At 38.9% G+C, this 20,148-nt stretch overlaps 1 protein-coding gene across 1 annotated transcript; it reads right to left on the bottom strand.

Moving 5' to 3' along the window:
- Window positions 1-221: 221 nt before the first annotated feature.
- Window positions 222-13,246, bottom strand: LOC125481246 (brain-specific angiogenesis inhibitor 1-associated protein 2-like protein 1; the record flags this gene model as incomplete). Its single annotated transcript, XM_048592541.1, has 5 exons — window positions 222-290; window positions 6,632-6,830; window positions 8,742-8,883; window positions 11,883-12,032; window positions 13,094-13,246. Coding segments are annotated over 5 exons (713 nt in total), but the record flags the coding sequence as incomplete, so codon positions are not given.
- Window positions 13,247-20,148: the final 6,902 nt, after the last annotated feature.

Raw genomic sequence — 20,148 nt, 5'->3', positions numbered from 1 at the left:
GACTACTTTGCAGAACACCTCTGCTTTGTCTGCAAGAATGACCTCGACCTTCCAGCTGCTTGCCATTTCAATAAACCATCTTGCTCTCATGCTAACATTTCTGTCTTGGGTCTGCTGCAATGTTTCAACGAAGCACAACACAAGTTCGAGGAACAAATCAGCCATCTACCAACTGGCTAACCCACCCCCTTTAATACTGCAGTTGCTGAAAGATACATTACCTGGGTGCAGATGACATGTCTGGACCTTGTTCCAATGGCCTAGTGTAAGATGTTGGAAACCAACCTCTCCTGTATAGGAAGCAGAAATAAAAATAAGAGAAATACAACATTCATATTCTGCAGTGTTACTGACATGTTTGACATTACACTGTACAGTTTAAAAATGTCTCTAGAGGAACTTGACATTATTCGCCATTTGACAATGGCAATGTTGTCATTTAAATGCATGATACAGCATTTCAAAGCAAAGCTGCTCTCTAAATCTCGCAAGTTAAAAAAACTCCTTTAAGTTCCAATATACTCGGATCAGGCCTGGTCTGCCCTATTTTAAATAAGCCATGGATTTAGAGATGGTTTACAAGCTTTCTCGCCTATCCACTTCCATTCATGGAGTATTGCTAAGTTGCAATAACACTGTCCATTCAGGTACAGATGTCACAATCATCTCGGTGGTTGCGAGCAACTCCAGTAAATATTTCTATTTATAATGATAACTCAGTTCATGTTCTAGTGGTCCCTGATGGTCAAGAGAATACTGGGTTATTTTATACTTCACAATTGGAAAGCAAGGCCATAATACTTATGGGGAGATGAAGAAGGAATGGAGCCATAGTGGCTGGAAAACTGAAATACAGGTAACATGGGATCCTATAAAATACAAACACAACTTTGGGGTCAAGAAGATATACACTGGGGAGGACATCACAGGGAAAGTCATCATGGTGGTGGGGTTGGGGGACAAATTCCAAGGTGGTGGTGGTACCAGACAAATTGTGCTAATGGGACTTGACCTGCCTCCCCTTAGCTTGCCTGTTTCCGAGTTCTGGGAAAATGGCTGGCAGTCATTTAAAACTGTGCTGCCATTTGAAGCACACAGCCTCCTTACAATAGTAATATGATGGAACGTAGCCTGACATCTGTAGTGAGGAAAATGCTACAGTCCAGGGTAAAAGATTAATATCAGAGCACTTGGAAAACAATGACAGGATTGCAAAGTGCCAGCATGGATTTACGAAAAGGAAATCATGCTGGACAAACCTTCTGGAATTTTTCTAGGATTTAACTTGTAGAGTTGATGAGGGGGACCCAGTGGATGTGGTTTATTTGGCTTTTGATAAGGTCCCAACTAAGAGATTAGCATGTAAAATAAAAGTGCATTGGGATTGGGGATAATGCATTGACAGGATAGAGAAGTAGCTGGCAGCACAAAACAAATGGTATAAAACACAGGTCTTTTGCAGAGTAGCAGGCCGTGACTGGTGAGTACTGCACGGATCGGTGCTTGGAACCCAGCGATTCACAATATATTTTCATGATTTTGACAGGGGCATTAAATTTAATATCTCCAAGCTTGCAGATAATACAAAGCTGAGTGAGTTGCAAGGAGGATACAGGGATGCTTCAGTATAATTTGGACAAGATGAGTGAATCAACAAATGCATGGCAGATGAATTATAATGTGGATAAATGTGAGGTTACCTACTTTGGTAGCAAAGACAGGAAGGCAGATTACCTGAATAATAATAGATTGGGAAAGGGGGGAAACATGAGGCCTGGGTGTCCGTGTAAGCCAGGTCATTGAAAGTAAGCATGCTGGTGCAGGTGGTGAAGGCAGCAAATGATACTTTGGCCTTCAGAGGATTTGAGTACAGGGGCAGGGCTGGCTTGCTGATGTTGTACAGAGCTTTGGTGAGACCATACCTGTGATAACAAGGTGTAGAGCTGGATGAACACAGCAGGCCAAGCAGCAAGGCTGACGTTTCGGGCCTAGAACCTTCTTCAGAAATTGCTTAGCCTGCTGTGTTCATCCAGCTCTACACCTGGTTATCTCAGATTCTCCAGCATCTGCAGTTCCTACTATCCCTGGAGTACTGTGTCCAGTTTTGGTCTCCTTAACTGAAGAAAGATGTTCTCGCTATGAAGGGAGTGCAATAAAGGTTTATTGGACTGATACATGGTGAGAAACTAGTTCTGTTAGGACGATATTTACAGGAGTTTAGAAGAATGAGAGGGGATCTCAGAAAACTATAAAATTCTCACAGCGCTAGGCAGGAAGGATATTCTCAATGACCAAAGAGTTCAGAACCTGGGGTCACAGTTTAAGATATTTGGTAGGTCATTTAGGACTGAGTCAAGGAGAAATTTCTTCACCCAGAGTGTGGACCCTGTGGAATTTTCTACCACAGAAAGCAGTTGAGGCCAAAACGTTGCATGCTTAAAGGAGTTAGATGTGGTTCTAGGGGCTAACGCAAAAGAGTAAAGGAAGAAAGTAGAACAGGATAAGGTGTTGGATGATTAGCCATGATCTTATTGAATGGTGGAGCAGGCTTGAAGGCCTGATTTCTGCTTACTTGTGCTCGTATTTTCTATGTTTCTATGTAACTGACTTAAGTGACTGAGTTACTTTTGTACCCCAAATGGTCTTTGTTAAAACAAGAAATTAGTGGTAGTGGTGCGGTGTCCAGTTTCAGGGTTGAAAATTACATTCCCCACCCTGACACACAAAGACATAGTCAATTCAGAACATAAATGCAATCATTTAGAATAAATAAGATTAATGCAAAAGAAGGCAACAGAGCATACTGAACGGTGGTCAGTGAATTGCAAATTAACAATCCAATAGTGAAATTTAAATAACTTTAGAAACCATAACTAAACAGCTGTTTGGCTTGATGCTATCTAAAACTTAAAGGCTAATTTACCATTCAGCAAGTCATTGAATGCCATTTTTAAAAACAATGTAAAATACAAAGATTATATTCGGTATCCGGCACATTAGTTTGACGGCACTATATTCAAACACCTGCAATATCCTAAAATGTGATTTTGAATAGTGCTTTATGAAAAATTCAATCTGCATTTTCCTTGTACCATCAATTCAGCTGACCCAATAGGGATTGCACATATACAAAAACACAAATCCAAAATACAATAATATTTAACAAGTTAAAGTAGGAATAAGGTACTGATCTTTAACATTATGTTCATCTGATCAGTGTCAAAGTTTTTTGTTCATAAGTAGTACAGTTTTCTGTAATAAGTGATCTCTGGATCTGCATGAAGGAAATAGATTAATTGTTTTTGCGAGGTGAAATCCTCCCTAACCAACAGCACTATGGGAGTACCTTCATCAAATGGATTGTTCGTGGTTTAAGGCGGCAACGTACTACGTAGTCCTAAGGGCACTAGAGATGGGTAATAATTGCCAGCCTTGGCAACTAAACCAATATTCAAAGAATGAATAAACAAAAAAACCTTTTAGTAGCCTATTTTGTAAATAGTACCATGAAGACAGGATTAGTACTGGTCTGAAAATTTTTAAAAAGTTTACAAAATCTTGACATTCTACACAAGAGCACAGTCAAATACTGTCGATAAAACAGCATAAAAAACAACAGACTGTACATAAAATGGTGTAAGCAAATTATTCTTGATAAAGCCTCAAGGGTAGAAGGTTATGCATTTAAAATAAGTTTGGTAGACCTCATGTATTATAAATTATGTTTACTCACATATATTAAGCATGAGAAGTAGTATATTATTTATTACACTTCCTGTTCATGTTTGATTGTGGTACATCATTACTGATCAATTAAGCCTGAACAGAACATAATTGTCGAACAATAAACTCTGCAATGAGAGCTTTGCAGAGTTTTTTGAAACCTTGTTTCAGGGACACTTTGTTGAATGACCATGTATTGGGAAAATTCTGCTCTTATTTTTATAGTCTGTGGATACTTTGGTAACCTTACTAATGCAGCTTTACTATTAAAAAAACAGCAGATAAGTGCAAAATCAAATTAATGCAGAATGAAGATTTATGCAGTTCTGAATTTTACTTTCAGTTGTAACTAAGACATATTTTGACCAAAATTCTAGGGGTACTAACAGAAATTTGAGGCATAACTTGGCACCACCCACTTTTTGTTTCTTTCCACTCTGTTCTAAATTGCATTTAGAGTGGAATAGAGTGGCAGAGGGCAAACCTTCTACTTGTTCCCTTTTTTTTCCCTTAGAATTTAAGGTGTGTCTAGGTCAGTAATTTCAGACTGCAAACCCTTCAAAACTTTCAGTGGAATCAATATCAGTAAATTATCTTTGAAATGCTGGCTTTGCACTCCCTGCAGAGAAGTCTTAAAAAACCAGTTTATTATCTCTGGACATTTCTGGGCCTCTGGGTTTCTTCACAAGTGGCTAGGTAGAACTTCAACTATTGCAGGCTCAGTGAGGTGAAAGAGTTTGGACAAGGTACAGCTGGCAAGTTCTCTCATCATGGAGACATCATAATGGAGTCTGATCCTGAAAGATGATCCCAAATGCATCTCGACTGATTCCCAAGATCCACAATGGATTCTTTATGAATAAACTTGTTTAATTACTGAATGCAATGGTCACCTTCACAATCACTAAGACAGATCTGTAAGCAGAGGTGTGTGGCTGCAGATTCTAATGCAGTAAAAGGCAGTTTTGCCCAATTGCTTCTTTGGCGAAGCGTGCGCTTGCTATCCCTTTTACTAATACCATTACATTTACTCTATTGGAGTAATATCTGATGGGTCATTAAATTATTCTGTCTCATCATGCTTCTGCTGCTCCATGTGAAATATCATGCTAAGCTGCCCTCATGTTGGACAGGTAGGATCTGTTACAAGTAGTATGACGTCAGTACAGATCTGTGAAGCCAAATCGGAATCACAGCAAAATATTCTTCTTAATGTGTAGGAATCACAAGTCTACACAGCTGATCCTGGCAAGTGGTGTACCTTTAAATTTCAGCCCAAGTTAACCCAAACAGTTGTGAATATGAAAACAGGAAACCAGAAGCTACAAGATCAGTGACCCTCATTATAATACAAACTACATATGCACCCAAGGATGTGAATAAAGTCAGCTCTAATTCTGCCCTGAAAGTTTGTTGAAAATATTGAAGCAACTGTCTCTCAAGTTATTGAAAATACCTTAAAAAATTGATGTTCTGCCTTATACCAAAGAAACAGATTATCTGGTCAATATTTCATTGCCATTGTGATTTTTTCTGAACTTTGTTTCCTACATTTACAACAGGGACCACAGCTCAAAAATACTAAAACATTTTGGACCATGGAGCTTTGAAAGATACTACATTAATGCAAGTGCAGGTTTTTGCTGTGCAAATATTTGGGGAAAACAAGGTTGGACTTCTTCACTGGACCAGAAACATTAACTGATTTCTCTCCACAGATGTTGCCAGACCTGTTGAGATTTTCCAGCAATTTGTTTTTGTTTTGGACTTCTTGTACTAGTGGTTTGACCAACAAGGAAGTTGCGGGTGTAATGGTGAATAGATAGGAAAGTGGAGTTGAAGCCACAATCAGATCAGCCATGATTTTGTTGACTGGTGAAGCAGGTTTGAGGGTTAGAAAGCCTACTTCTACTCCTAATTATTGTGCCTCTTCATGTGTCTGGACAATTGTGATCATCTCCTGTTAGTTATGGAAATTTGAACTAGGTCTAATATCAGTGGCCAACAGCTACTAGGAACCCTCGGATATGGGGCTCTTGAGTATGAAGCTAGGCTAAAAAGTTCAAGAACAAGCTTTAGAAATAGCTCATAAGATAAAAAAGTATTGCAGAATAAGACGGCAGTTTACAAAACATGTAGAGTTTTCAAAGTACAGTTGTATCTTTTTATCTTTGTAAATAATGCAATTTACATTTTCTAATAATTTAGTGAGTCAATTTTTTTTTAAATCAGGTAAAGGTGTCAAAGGATAAGGTGCTGAGGTGGGTAGATGGGGTTCAGACAAACATTATCTAAATGTACGGCAGTACAGGTCTACAGAGTTGACTGATCTAACATGAAAAGATTTTATTTATATGGCACTTTTCACAACCACTGGACATCTCAAAGTGTTTTGCATTTAATTACAGACTTTTAAAGTACAGTCATCATTGCATTACAGGAAACATGGCAGGCAATTTGCTCACAAGTTGTCATGAACATAATATGACGATGGCCAGCAATCTGTCCTTATGATAAATACAGGACAGGTCACTGGTGCTAACCCCTCCGTTTCTCTTCAAAATAGAGAAACGGGGTGCTTTGTCTATCCAAGATGCTAGGTGGGACCTCTTCTGAAACATGGCATCTCCTCTCCCCTCCCCTCCCCTCTCCTCTCCTCTCCTCTCCTCTCCTCTCCACTGCCCCTCCCCTTCCCCTCACTCACTTAGTACTGAACCAGAGTTAGACTCTGACTTTTGTGGTCAAATCACGAAGTCAGATGGACTCACCACCTTGTGATTCAGAGGTAAAATGCTATTAACAGAGCCATGTCAGACATCTTGTCTACTCCTCTGCTTATGTTCTTAAAGTAATACAAGTTCAATTTTTTAAAATCTTGTAATGGTTTCAAAGAAAATGGGGCACTCACATTTTGTTCGCATCATGTTCTCCATACAGCCAGCCATCTTTTTCCTCTGGTATCAGTAGTGTTAGCACATCACCTTCTGCGAAGCTCAACATATTTTTGTTATTCCCTGCCGTGTGTGGAAAAATGCTTTTCACCTTTGGCCTCTGAACCATATTTAATCCAGTTGCAACGGAAATGGATCTTGTTAGACTGGCATCCTCTGTGTAAATCATATTTAATAGTTGATTACATCATCTGTACTGTACCTTAAACATTTAGAAATGCCACAACTACAACAAAAAGACAAAAGCAAACTCTAAATGTCAGACAGGAAAGTTAAGACACATACTTTATCCATATTCTATTTAGGCTGTAATTTATTCCTTTTAGTTCAGAGACAAATAAATTTCTGGCATTTTTAAAAAGGCAACAACATAGAAGCAGGAAAGTATAGTTTAAAAATGAAAACATTCTGTAGTAGACCATATTTAGAATCCATTTTTGAACATTTCAGAAGAAAGAAAGTGCTGTATTAAATGAAAGACCAAATTACGTACCCATAACCCAGCAAAGGAAGTTATTTCTTATCATTTTGCAGTAATGGTTCTTGAACATATAATTTCGCTATCTAGAATTTTCTATGCTTATTTTAGAGTCAGACAGTCAGAGATGTCCAACATGGAAACAGACCCTTCGGTTCAACTCATCCACGCCGACCAGATATCCTAAATTAATCCAGTTCCATTCGCCAGCATTTGGCTCATATTCCTCTGAACCCTTCCCATTCTTCTACCCGTCCAAATGCCTTTTAAATTTTGTAATTGTACCAGCCTCCACTTCCTCTGGCAGCTCATTCCATACATGCACCATCCTCTGAGAAAAAAGTGCCCCTTATGTCCCTTTTATATCTTTCCCCTCTCACCTTAAACCTATTTTCTGTAGTTTTAGACTCGCCTTAACCTGGGAAAAGGACCTCGGCTATTCACCTTACCTATGCCCTTCACAATTGGATATTTCTCTATTAAGGCCACCCCTCAGCCTCCATACTCCAGGGAAAATAGCCCCAGCCTATTCACCCTCCAACCTTGGCAATATCTTTGTAAATCTTTTCTGAATCCTTTCAAGTTTCATACTATCATTCCTATGGCTGGGAGACCAGACTTGAATGCAGGATTCCAAAATTGGCCTGACCGAATATCCTGTCCAGTCACAATATGTCCCAACTCCTATACCCAATGCACTGACCAATAAAGGCAAGTGTACCAAACACCTTCTTCACTACCCTGTCGACCTGTAATTCTACCTTCAATGAACTATGAACCTACACCCCAAGGTCTGTGTGTTTGGCAACACTCTCAGGACCCTACCATTAAGTGTATTTGCCTTACCAAAATACAATACCTCACATTTATCTAATTAAACTCCATCTGCCACTCCTTGGCCCATTGGCCCATCTGATCAAGGTCCCCTTGTACTCAGATAATGTTTTTCACAGTCCACTACACCACCAATTTGGTGTCATCTGCAAATGTACTAACCATTTCTCCTATATTCACATCCATTTTCTACAGATTAAGTGTGTTGCTTCAAAAATCAACACAAAAATTTGAGTTGATCTACTTCCCTTTAACCAAATCTTCAACAGAATTAACTTACTCCTTTACCAGAGACTGCAGGATAGAAATTTTTGTATTTTTTGTCACTAAAACTGAATTCATACAAATGGTCACATTCGAGGAATAATCTCACTTTGCTTTGTTTCATACTGGCTAAAATAACATCTTTGTACAAAATTTATTACAAAGCTCATTGGACTGGTGACCATTCTAATTCTACAAACCAAAAATCAACATTTTTGGAATCACAAAAAAAAATCTCAATAGTAGCTGGAGGCTGATAAATAGTGGTCTCCACACGTAATTGAACGTGTGTGTGCATGGAGTTTTGCCTTCTTTCATTTTGTCATGGCTTTCACTAGCAGTACAACCAGAAATCCTTGCTTGCAACACTCTTAGAAACCCAAATATACACATTGCATAAACATATTGATAAAAGAACTAATCAGGCAACATTACCTAGATTGCACTCAAACTTTGCACTTACACAACAATAACTAAGTTCCTTTGCTTACCTAATCCATCAATGTTTCTCTCAACAGGGGCCATGCGTTGAGCAGTTGGGTTGTTAAACATATCTGGTAAAGGACTCTTCTGAACTCTTCCAGGAGGAGCGGGTGGGATTTTCAAATTATTTTGTAGTGCAGGGTCATGTACCTAGGAAATCATTTAATATTTATTGGTTAGTTACCATACAGTTTTTGGTATGCTGTGTTGAAGTAACTTCTTGATTAATTTTTTTTCAGTTGTGCTTAAAACAAAGACCTAGTATATTCCTTGGTAGAGGTTATGAACCAGGTCATCAGATTGGGATCAGGCTTGTTTGATCTATATTAAAGGGAATAAATGAAATCTATGGAACTACAGACTCATCAGCCTGGCACCAATTGCTGAACATAATGAAATTAATCAACAACATACATTTATATGATAATCTAGAAATGTTTCAAAAAGGAAACATACTGCTTGACTGATTTCCCAAACTCCAAGAAAACAGGTGAACATGGCATACTTGGATTTCTAAGAAAAAATACCAGGTATTGGTTGAGAATGTAAGTACCGTGGAAGGAGGAGGTATGCGTGCATGGTGCACATGTGTTGTGTGGACACATACATTGGTGGAGGATTTAAAGGCCCTAGTCACCTTTAAATCCCAGATGGCTGAAGCAGAGAAGTGGGGTTATATAAAAATTCAAGCTTGAAGTAAAAATTCTTGGAGGGTTTTAGGATTAAAAGGAAATTACATAGAGGGGTGATACAATGTAGATTTAAGTACAAAGTTGAAGTATTGAGGGACAGGAACCCAATATAGGTGTATGACCACAGAGGAAGCAAAGAAATGAAAACAAACAAAAGTAGTAGTTAAGCCAAATATCAGTAATACATACAATATATTGATACCTGCAAAGCATAAAGCATAAAGCACAAAGTATAGAATTTCAGTTTCTTCAATGTCCCTGCTACTTTCAAACTGTGTAAATTTCTTTTTTGCTTTTAGATCCTTTCATGTTCCATGCAAACAAAAACATGGGGTGTTTCCTAAATAAACCATGTGCCTATTCATTTAAAGATCAATCATATGACTTGCAATACCGTCACACCATTTTCATAAGCTCTACATCATGTACAGCCATTGCATTGATGTGTTACTTCTAACATTCTCTGGAAATGTTTGATCAAATATTTGTTTTGAACTAATACTTTCCCGTGAGAATTCAACTAGTGTTTCAATTTCTAACTTATTCCAATCACAAAGCACCAGTACAAAATTACGCTTGCGTGAATGTTAAAAGATTTTTAAGGAGCATCTTCAAGAATGAGATTATATTCTTGAACAAATGGTTTTTAAACAAAAATCCTGAAATGAAAGTAATTTCCAGCAAGAAAGTCACATTAGTGAAAGGATACATTTGAAGTCCTGGATGTCTCATTTTTACAGTTTCTTAATGTTCTACATATATCTGCCTCAACTAAAATTATATTTTGGATGGACAATTTTGAATTTATAAATCAAGCAATTGAGTTTGCCTTCACAACGCTTTAACACTGCCACAAAATTTAATGCTACCTAAAAATGAATGCTAACTTTTACTCCCTTTTAATATAACTATTTGAGAAAGGAACAAATAAGCTCTCAGATTTAACTCCTCATTTCTGCTGATTTATTTCAGATTGGGCAGCAGGTCAGATGCTACACCATCAATTGACAAGGGAAGTCAGAAACAGTTTTGGGTGTTGGGCAAAGAAAGAAATGACTTGTTATGAAGCTCTCCATGCTGAAGTAGTTGTGCAACATTTTCCAAAACTAACTTCCCTTCTTCTGTAATAACAGCAGTCACTGAATCTAGGTAATATAGGACTTTTGGTATTCATGGTCTGTATTCCAGCAAATGCCAACAACTTTACAAGAATTGGAGACTAAAAGTTGAAAAATGATAGTTTTAAGATCCCAAGTAAAATCATAGAAGTTGAACATCTCAGTATCCTCACATCTGCATAAGATGACAGAAATGCAGCAAATGAATGCACAAGAAAAACAGTATCTATAAGAATCAGGGTGTAGAGCTGAAGGGTCTCGACCCGAAACATCAGCTTTCCTGCTCGGCCTGCTGTGTTCATCCAGCTCTACACCTTGTTATCTCAGAATCTCCAGCATTGGCAGTTCCTACTATATCTATAAGAATCAAATTCACGTTAACTTGTCACTGAAGATGGACATATGCAAGATGATTGTACTTTTTGCTTTAATTCTCAAAATAAAATGTTTGGGTACTGTCAATGCAACTATACTGATCTGTTACTGAACCCTTCATACCAATAATACTTCTTTAGACGTCTTTATTACAAGCATTTTATTAACAAAGACTGTTGTCTCCCATCTGATGCCCTTTAACCCAAATGCTGTTTGTATGCAATTACACACCAGAAATTCCAGAGTAGAATAAAGATTTAAATCACATTGACTTCTCACATACCTGTTTTTCTTGCACACTGATTAGTCAGTGAAGTGTCATTTCAGTCTCAGACATTGTTTGAATTCATTCTACTCCTCTCTCCCAGTTCAAATAGTTCAGACTTGCTAATTTGGCACTTCAAGCCAACTGCAGGTCAGACAATCACCACTTATTTGCTCACAATTGGTTAAAACGATGCAGTTTGAGATAGGCCATAATGAGGTGAGAAATTAATACTGGTCCAGTCAGAATTAGATGTGAAAATGCTAACTCCACCTTAAAATTTAAGCCGTTTTGTACAGTTTTAAGTCACAATTTCACCAGAAACAAATGTTGGCCTAGCCAACATTGCCTATATCCCTTGAACAGATAAAAACCGTACCCAAATGCTCTGAAACATACTCATTTCCTCCAGCCCAACTCTGGTTAACTGACCCTCTTTGTACCATATTTGAGGGTGTCTCTTTCTCCTGTATGTTGGAATTCCATCCCTAAACATTGCATGAGCTTATTCTACTTTCAATTCTTCCTTCTATCTTCATTTTTGCCTTCTGCATTGTAATTGTAATACAAAAGGATCTTGCTGTTGAATAGAATTGTTTATCCATGGTTACTAAGAGAAAAGTTGCAACAATCATGTAGCAGTATCTTAAAAAAAATGCTCTCCCCTTTTCCCCCACTCCACCAAAAAATGTTACTCACAGTGTATCTTCCAATCAATGGAGAAGGTTGAGGAGTTTTGGATATATATGTTGGGGGGCTTTCATCTTCACCTAAAAATTCAGGTATCTTTGTAGCATCAAAACATTTCTCCTTCCATTTGTTTATTTTGGCACCAAGGATTCCATTGGCCTAAAAAGAAAAAAAAGGATGCTTATTGAATTAAAATTATAATTTTACAAAAGTGCTTTTAAATCTAGAAGGACAATAAATAGATCCTGTAGCTCATGATCTATGCTGTGCACATACCTGTTTCCATACATTAGAGTTACTTTTTGGAGAAGAGGTATAGAATTTGAATTGTAGATAAATGATTTTACAGTTACATCAGAAGAGACATTTTATGTAACTCTTCATTTGCCCTGGAGCAACTGATCATCAGGCTCATCTTAAAACATCAAGTGCAGCTTTTTTCAATTTTTATAACAAGAAGTTATGTTATGGGATGTGGATGTTTCTGGCAAGATCATCTGCCTGGTAGCCCTTAAACCGAGCAGCTTGCCATTTCAGGGGATAGTTAAGAATCAACCACATAAGTGAGTGTGGAGTTACATTGTAAGGATTGCAGATATTCTTCCCCAAAGGCCATTAGTGAAACAGGTGGATTTTTAATGGCACCCAATTATGGTTCAAGAGTCAGAGTCGGAGATATGCAGCATGGAAACAGACACTTCAGTCCAACTCATCCATGTCAATCAGATCTCCTAAATTAATCTAGCCCCAGTTGCCAGCATTTGGCCCATATCCCTCTGAACCCTTCCTATTCATATACCCATCTAGATGCCTTTTAAATGTTGTGATCATCCCAGCCTTCACCACTTCCTCTGGCAGCTCATTCCATACATACACCATCCTCTGTGCAAAAAAATTGCCCCTTTGGTCTCTTTTACATCTTTTCCCCTTTTACCATAAATCTACCCCCTCTAGTTTTGGGCTTTTGCCATAGTCATCAGTATTGAGACTAACTTTATATTCTACATTTATTAATTGCATTTAAATTCCATCCACTACCTTGGTGGGATTTGAACCCGTGAGACCAGAACACTAGCCTGAGCCTCTGGATTACTAGTCTAATGGCATCTATGTCACCATCTCCTAAAGTTCTATATAGTTTTATTGCTTCAAAGTTTGATCACAATGCTAATACATGACTTTTAAAAAAATGACTAATTCAACTGTTCAATTACACAGACCTTTTCATGGTAATTGCTTAGATCTTGGGAAAAACTGCAATGTTTGTCCACAAGGAAGCAGAACCGTCTCTTTTCTTCAAGTAACGCCTCTTTGCAGCCTTCAGTAATGAATCTCTGAATCTCATTTTCCCTTGTATTAATGGTTGCTAAGAACTGGGAAAAAATACACAAATATCAATTTTCTCTATTTCGAAAAGCAACAGCAATTTTGAACCAAGCCATCACAATTTTTTGTTTAAATTCACTCATGGGATGTGGGCATCGCTGGCTGGCCAGCGTTTATTGCCCATCCTTAGTTGCCCTTAAGGGCTGCCTTCTCAAACTACTTCAGTCCACGTGCTGTAGGTTGACCCACAATGCCCTTAGCGAGGGAATTCCAGGATTTTGACCCAGCAAGAGTGAAGGAATAGCAATATATTTCCAAGTCAGGACGGTGAGTGGCTTAGAGGGGAACTTGCTGGTCTGGGTTTCCCAAGTATCTGTTGCCCTTGTCTTTCTAGATGGAAGTGGTCGTGCATTTGAAAGGTGCTGTCTGAGGCTCTTTGGTGAATTTCTACAGTGCATCTTGGAAATAGTACACACTGCTGCTACTGACTATCAGTGGTGGAGGGAGTGGAGGTAGTGTCAATTACATAGGCTGCTTTGTCCTGGATGGTGTCAAGCTTCAAGTGTTGTTGGAGCTGCACCCATCCAGGCAAGGTGCAAGTATTCCATCACACTCCTGTGCCTTGTAGATAATGGGCAGGCTTTGCATTGATGAGTTACTCTGATTTCTTCTATATCAAGCATCGGAATTTTACATCAACAAATTGAACTATAAGACAACTTTTGAGAGCTACTTTTAACACAGACTTAAATTTTAAATTTTAAAAAAAAAAGTATGGTATATACTTATGAGAAAGAAAATGATTAGCAGCTTAAAGGGTGGCTGCTAATATCAGAAGTCGCATTTTACAAATTAACACGTGCATGAGAGGCAAGACAGGAAATCTATCAGTGACAATTTACAGTTGACTTAACGCTAAACGTTCAGAGTTTAGGAATTCAGATTAGAATAAAGGCAATAATGATTTGCAGTCATTAAATTTTGAACTGAGATATTCCCCCAATCATCTCACACATATTTTATGTTTTTCCAGTGAATGCAAGGGCAATTTTCAACATATGCAATTACCAAATGCTTCTGTACTAAAAAGGAATGGAGCACCTCCTGGCCACACACTGGCTGAGCGAGTTTGGCTGCTGATGTTATCAATGTATGTCTAGACCTAGAAGCTGGACCCAACCCTCCCTATTTGTGCACTCAGGTACCACTGACAGCCAAAGGAGAGATCATCACCCTCACTCCACTTGCAGCTCTACTTTGAATCCTTGGTGCTCAGATTTCACACTCCTATTGACCCTCACAACCCCAACTTCACTTGATATCCCCACTCCCCCAGTCACTCCCTCCCTGCTTGCTTTGCTCCTGACCCCTCGCTGCCTCTTTCCTACTCTCTGCCGTGGTCTTGGCAACAGTGAAAAGCAAGACGGCACAGCAATGACTGGTGGGAAGGACACAGCTAGGGGTCAGGGATGGAATAGGCAAGTGTTTAGAGTGGACAACTCAGCAAATCATGATCCTAGGATTTCAATTCATTTAAAATATTTTAAAAACATCACTTTTATTGCTCCTATTCTTTGATGCAAGCACCTTGCAGAAGTGTCATTTGTGGGCACATCGCAGACAACAAAAAAAAAGCCTAAAATTAAACATTTTTTCTAGTCTGTGATATACTTTACTGTTTATATTTCCCAAGCATACCAATTTGTATTGGATTTGTTTGTTTTTAACTCCATATTTTGGAATCTATTCATTGAAATCAATTTGAAGTTAGGATGGTGAGTGGCTTAGAGGGGAACTTGCTGGTCGTGGGGTTCCCATGTATCTGTTGCCCTTGTCTTTCTAGATGGAAGTGGTCGTGCATTTGAAAGGTGCTGTCTGAGGATCTTTGGTGAATTTCTGCAGTGCATCTTGGAAATAGTACACACTGCTGCTACTGACTATCAGTGGTGGAGTGAGTGGAGGTAGGGTCAATTACATAGGCTGCTTTGTCCTGGATGGTGTCAAGCTTCGAGTGTTGTTGGAGCTGCACCCATTCATTCACCCATTCACTCCCGTGCCTTGTAGATGATGGACAGGCTTTGCGTTGATGAGTTACTCTGATTTCTTCCCATATCAAGCATTGGAATTTTACTTCAACAAGTTGAACTATAAAACAATTTTTGAGAGCTACTTTTAACGCAGACTTAAATTTTAGAAAAAGTATAGTATATGCTTATGAGAAAGAAAATGATTAGCTGCTTAAATGATTAACAGCCCAACTGTTTCCTGGTTTGTCTCAAAGGACAAACAGATATCAGTGATGCAAACCTGCACCTTCCTTATAACATGGGTGTGCTTCCATTACCTATAAACTATTTAAAACATTACCCAAAACAGCCAATGCTGAAGTGCAATCATGACCCCACAAAAAACAAACTTTATTAAAAGCATGATGTGATTTTGTAAACATCCCACTTCTCAAATTGATTTTATTTTTACAATCTTTTGTTCTCAAGACTTCCACTTTATCAGCAATTCTCAGGTTTATCAACTCTGCCTTATTTTAAACAGCAGTGCTGGACTTTCACATCATTCATAATTGATGTTGACTCAAATTAGAATTGATAAAATTGGAGCTGGCTTGATAGACACTGTTCTTAAAAGGGAATTGGTCTGAAATCTTCAAAGAACTAAAGATTTAACAGACTTTCACCTGTAGCCAGTCTCACAACCAGTCTCAACAATACAGTTGTATCATCAGGCTTACTTAACTGACCATAGGGATATAATCAAAAGGTAAGCAATCATAATTATGGTTTAATACCAAGTAACTACAATTAGTGTTCTGTTCTTGTTTTAATTCAATTTTGAGTTATGGGTGTCATTGGCAAGACAGGCATTTGTTGACCATTTTCCCTGGAATGTTAATCTCAAGCTAGATTTTCACTGCACTCTCTCTGCTCACAATGGCAGCTTTCACTTGCAAGGGTAACATAAAAGCTATTAAAATTGAGTCTGCATGTTGATAGATGCAGTCATTGGTAACACTGTTCATGTAACAACACATTAAAAAGGTATTAAAAAATATATTTGCTAAATTTGAGGCGATTTAATCTGTGTCAATGTGGTGGATGCTCACTTACACAATACATATTCGAAATTTGCCAAAAAAGACTTGCAAAAATATGTACACAAATTAGAATCATGGAATCCTTCAATGAAGGGGACCATTCAGCCCATCATGTTCATGCCGGTTTGCTGAAAGAGCTATTTGACTTAGCCACACATCCCAACTTTTCCCTGATAATCATGGAAATTAGTTCTCATCAAATACATGCCTCACTGCCTTTTCTAAGATCCTTGAAATTTGATTCCTTTATCCTTTAACTAATACAACTCAAATCTTAACAACTCTGTGTGAAAATAATTCTTGTTTCATCTCTAGATTTTTGGACAATCATCTTTAAATCTATGACCGCTGGTTATCAACCCATTTGCCAGAGGAAGCAGTTTCACACCATTTTCCCCTCAGAAATTCAAAATTACAGGGATTTGATGAGGTCTTCCTTTAATTTGCTCTTCTCCAAGGAGAATAATTAAACTTCTCAATTCTCTCCACATTGCTCACACCCCTCATCCTTGCTAAACCCGCTCTGTACTCTTTCCAAGGTCTTTTCATCCTTCTGGTGTCCCAACATTTTCTGCAATAATCCAGCTGAAACAGTGATTTGTAAAGATTCAGTGTGACTATCTTGTTTCTTTTATGATGCCCCTATTTATGAAGTATTTATATGAATTCACAAAAGATATTACTAACTTGTGTGTCCATCTTTAAAGCAATTGTGAACTTGCACCCTAGGTCTCTCTCTGCCCATGCATCTCCCATAAAATAAAGAGGTTTTTAAAAAAATTGCCACTACATGCTTTTTTACCTCAAGTTTAGTATTTACGCTGCATCTGCCCAATTTAGCAGTCTGAACACTACTGCTATTCTGCTCTCTAATTACAATACTATCAAGTTTGCTATCATCTGCCAAGTTTGCATTTGTACCTCCCACACACAAAGCCAGAAATTTCTAAATAACAGTAATAGAAATAGTCCTAATATGAATCCCTCGGAGATCCCACTGCCTACTTGTCTCCAGTTGAAAAAGCATCCATTCACCACTATATTCAGTTTCCTAACCCCTAACAATTTATACACTCAAGCTATTACCATGCCCTCCGCACCATGTTTCTATTTACCGAATTCTCCATATACCAAAAAACAAACCAGAATGATACTCAAATCAGACAAAGATTTTTGCATTTTCAGCAGAGAGGAGCTGACATATTTATATTCAAAAGAAGAACACTTTACTGCCAAGAGAGGCTATTCAGCAATTTATAACAGTAGTAACTCTACATGTAGAATGATATATTATTCGTGTTGCTACCTTCTTTGTAAAACATTTTGTTTAACTTCCCTCTTCATTTAGTTAATGACCCTATGGATGAGGGCTCAGGAGCATCTTCAATAAATTGCATCATCTTTCTCACACTCCCCACAGACCATCTGATAACAGATTTCTTATGGAGTCAATCTGACCTTAACGCTCTTCTGAAGAGGACACAACAGACAAAGATTAGACTCCAGTCATCTGCTGATTTGCTACCTGTGGACCTGCATACTCATGAAGTTGGCCCTGACCTGATTTTTTTCTCTACTGATGTGTTGCGTGATCCTTTGCAATAGATAAGGGATTTCCATTATGGCGGTGTCTGCGTTTTCTGTTATTTGCGGAAAGTAAGTGCGCCTATTCCCTGTCGATAACAAGGATTTAGCATACGACTTCATCAGCAAACGTAGCAAGAACAGTAAACATCAGTGCCTTCTGTGCAGCTTGCAGAGGCAGAATTCGCTGGGTGAACATCCCAAGAAGCAAAGGTGAATGATGATACTACAGGCTTCAGTATCATTATCTTCAACTATCTGAAAGACAGTGCAGGTGCCAATTAAGGATGTCTAGTCTGAACTGAAACATTTGCTGAAGAAAGTCTTGTGCTCAGAATGATTGGGTAGAAATCCCACCTCATGATCCTCAAGATCACAACTGCATTGATTTTTATGCACTAGCTATTCATTTCAGGGAGCAACCGAGGACCTAAGTGGTGTGTCCCAATCCTCGTTCCCTAAATGCACCTGTGATGGTATTGATGCCAATTTCTCTAGAGCTACAGCTCTTCACAGTTCCCAATGAAAAGGAGTGTAAGCAACTAGATCACTGATATTCTTCAACATTGTTAGCTTCTCCCATGTGAAGAGTGCTAAAGATAGGGCAAGGAGAGTGCCCTATCACTAACCTTCAGGGTTAGTCAACAGAAAAGGCTTCCACTCCATGAGTTTCCAAGTTATATGTGACCACTGAAGCAATCACAGGTATCTGCCTCCTTTGAAGATCCCAGGCCCATACAGGGACAGTTGATGAGGGACAGGATATCTTATCCGAACAAGTGTCATAACAGCTTTATGAAACTGTCAGACTGAAGCAGACGAAGGTATAAAGCTCCTCATGCTTCAACCAGGGATAATCCATAGGCCTCCTTGAGGTGAAGTCTGGATGCCCAGATTATTCTGGCATTTCTTCCATCATGGTTGATGCAGTGGTTAGCACTACTAACCCGCAGCGCCCAGAATCTGGGTTCAATTCTACCTTCAGGTGATCGTCTGTGTGAAGCTTGCACATTCTCTGTGTTTGCGTGGGTTTTGTCCGGGTGCTCGGATTTCCTCCCACAGTCCAAAGATGTGCAGATTGGATGGATTGGCTATCTAAATTGCTGATAGTATCCAGGGATGTGTAGGCTAGGTGGATTAGTCATGGAAAATGCAGGGTTACAGGATCGGGCAAAGGGGTATGTCTGGGTTGGATGCACTTTGACAGGTTGGTGTGAACTTGATGGACCAAATGACCTGCTTCCACATTGTAGGAATTCCATGATTCATTGTGTTGTGCCCTTCACAAAGTAGACATGCCCTGGAGACAAACAAAATGAAAAATGACGGCAATCTCTGGAGGATGAAGATGAGACTGAGGATCAGCCCATTGACCAGGAAGGCCATTTAAAGACAGCATGACAGAGAAATGCATCACACAACCAGAGAGAACCAAGTAAAACCTGCTACCAGGATGAAAAAGCAAGGTTCCAACACCGTTTAACATTCTGTGGATAATTGGGCAAGCATTCCCTACAAAGCACAACAGGCATTAGGACCTTGTATTTCTTGACCTTTAGTGTAGCTAAGTAAGTGTTCTGTTATCCATGTGATTGTACACTTGATGTCTTTGGACGATCCCACTTTAATATATGCGCACATAGTATCACCTACTGACTGTTAAGGAAAGAAAGCAGTGACAGTGAGACATCACATGGGGCTACTGTCAGATAGCTATTAAGGTTTCCATCAGGATATCATATCAGAGTGTTGGGAGGTGAAGTCCTTCTTGATAGGCATCAGGTTGATGGGCCTTTCCCCCATCAGCAATACTTCAAAATTTCAGTGTGTATAAACTGCTTCGTTGCCCCAATCCTTCAGCATCCTCTAAGATAGCACTGATTCTACACAAGACAGCGTTTGTGTAGCCTTTCCCAGCTGACCAATGCGCCGAGGGGGAAGTGGTCAAGTGAGCTGCCTGCTGGCTTTCAAGGCTACACTAGGATATGTCCAGTGTTCATCAACTTTTCAAGGGAACAAAGCATAAAAAACCTTCCCTGCAGAAATGTGTGGAATCATTGATGCCGTACTCTCTTTCACAAAATAGGTGAAAGTGTGGAATGATGTGTGCATGCCAGGCCAAAGACAAAGACATTGACTGAACATAGCGTTTAGCCCCATTATTGTCCACATTTAAGTGCAGCACCTTGACTATTGAGGACATGGCTGGGACATTTTTCACCCGAGCATAGAAGGTTGCGAGGTGACCTTATATAG

Source organism: Rhincodon typus, unplaced genomic scaffold, assembly GCF_021869965.1.
Source record: "Rhincodon typus isolate 14 unplaced genomic scaffold, sRhiTyp1.1 hic_rhity00001415, whole genome shotgun sequence".
NCBI classification, from domain to species: Eukaryota; Metazoa; Chordata; class Chondrichthyes; order Orectolobiformes; family Rhincodontidae; genus Rhincodon; species Rhincodon typus.
This window is presented reverse-complemented; position numbering and strand designations above follow the sequence as displayed.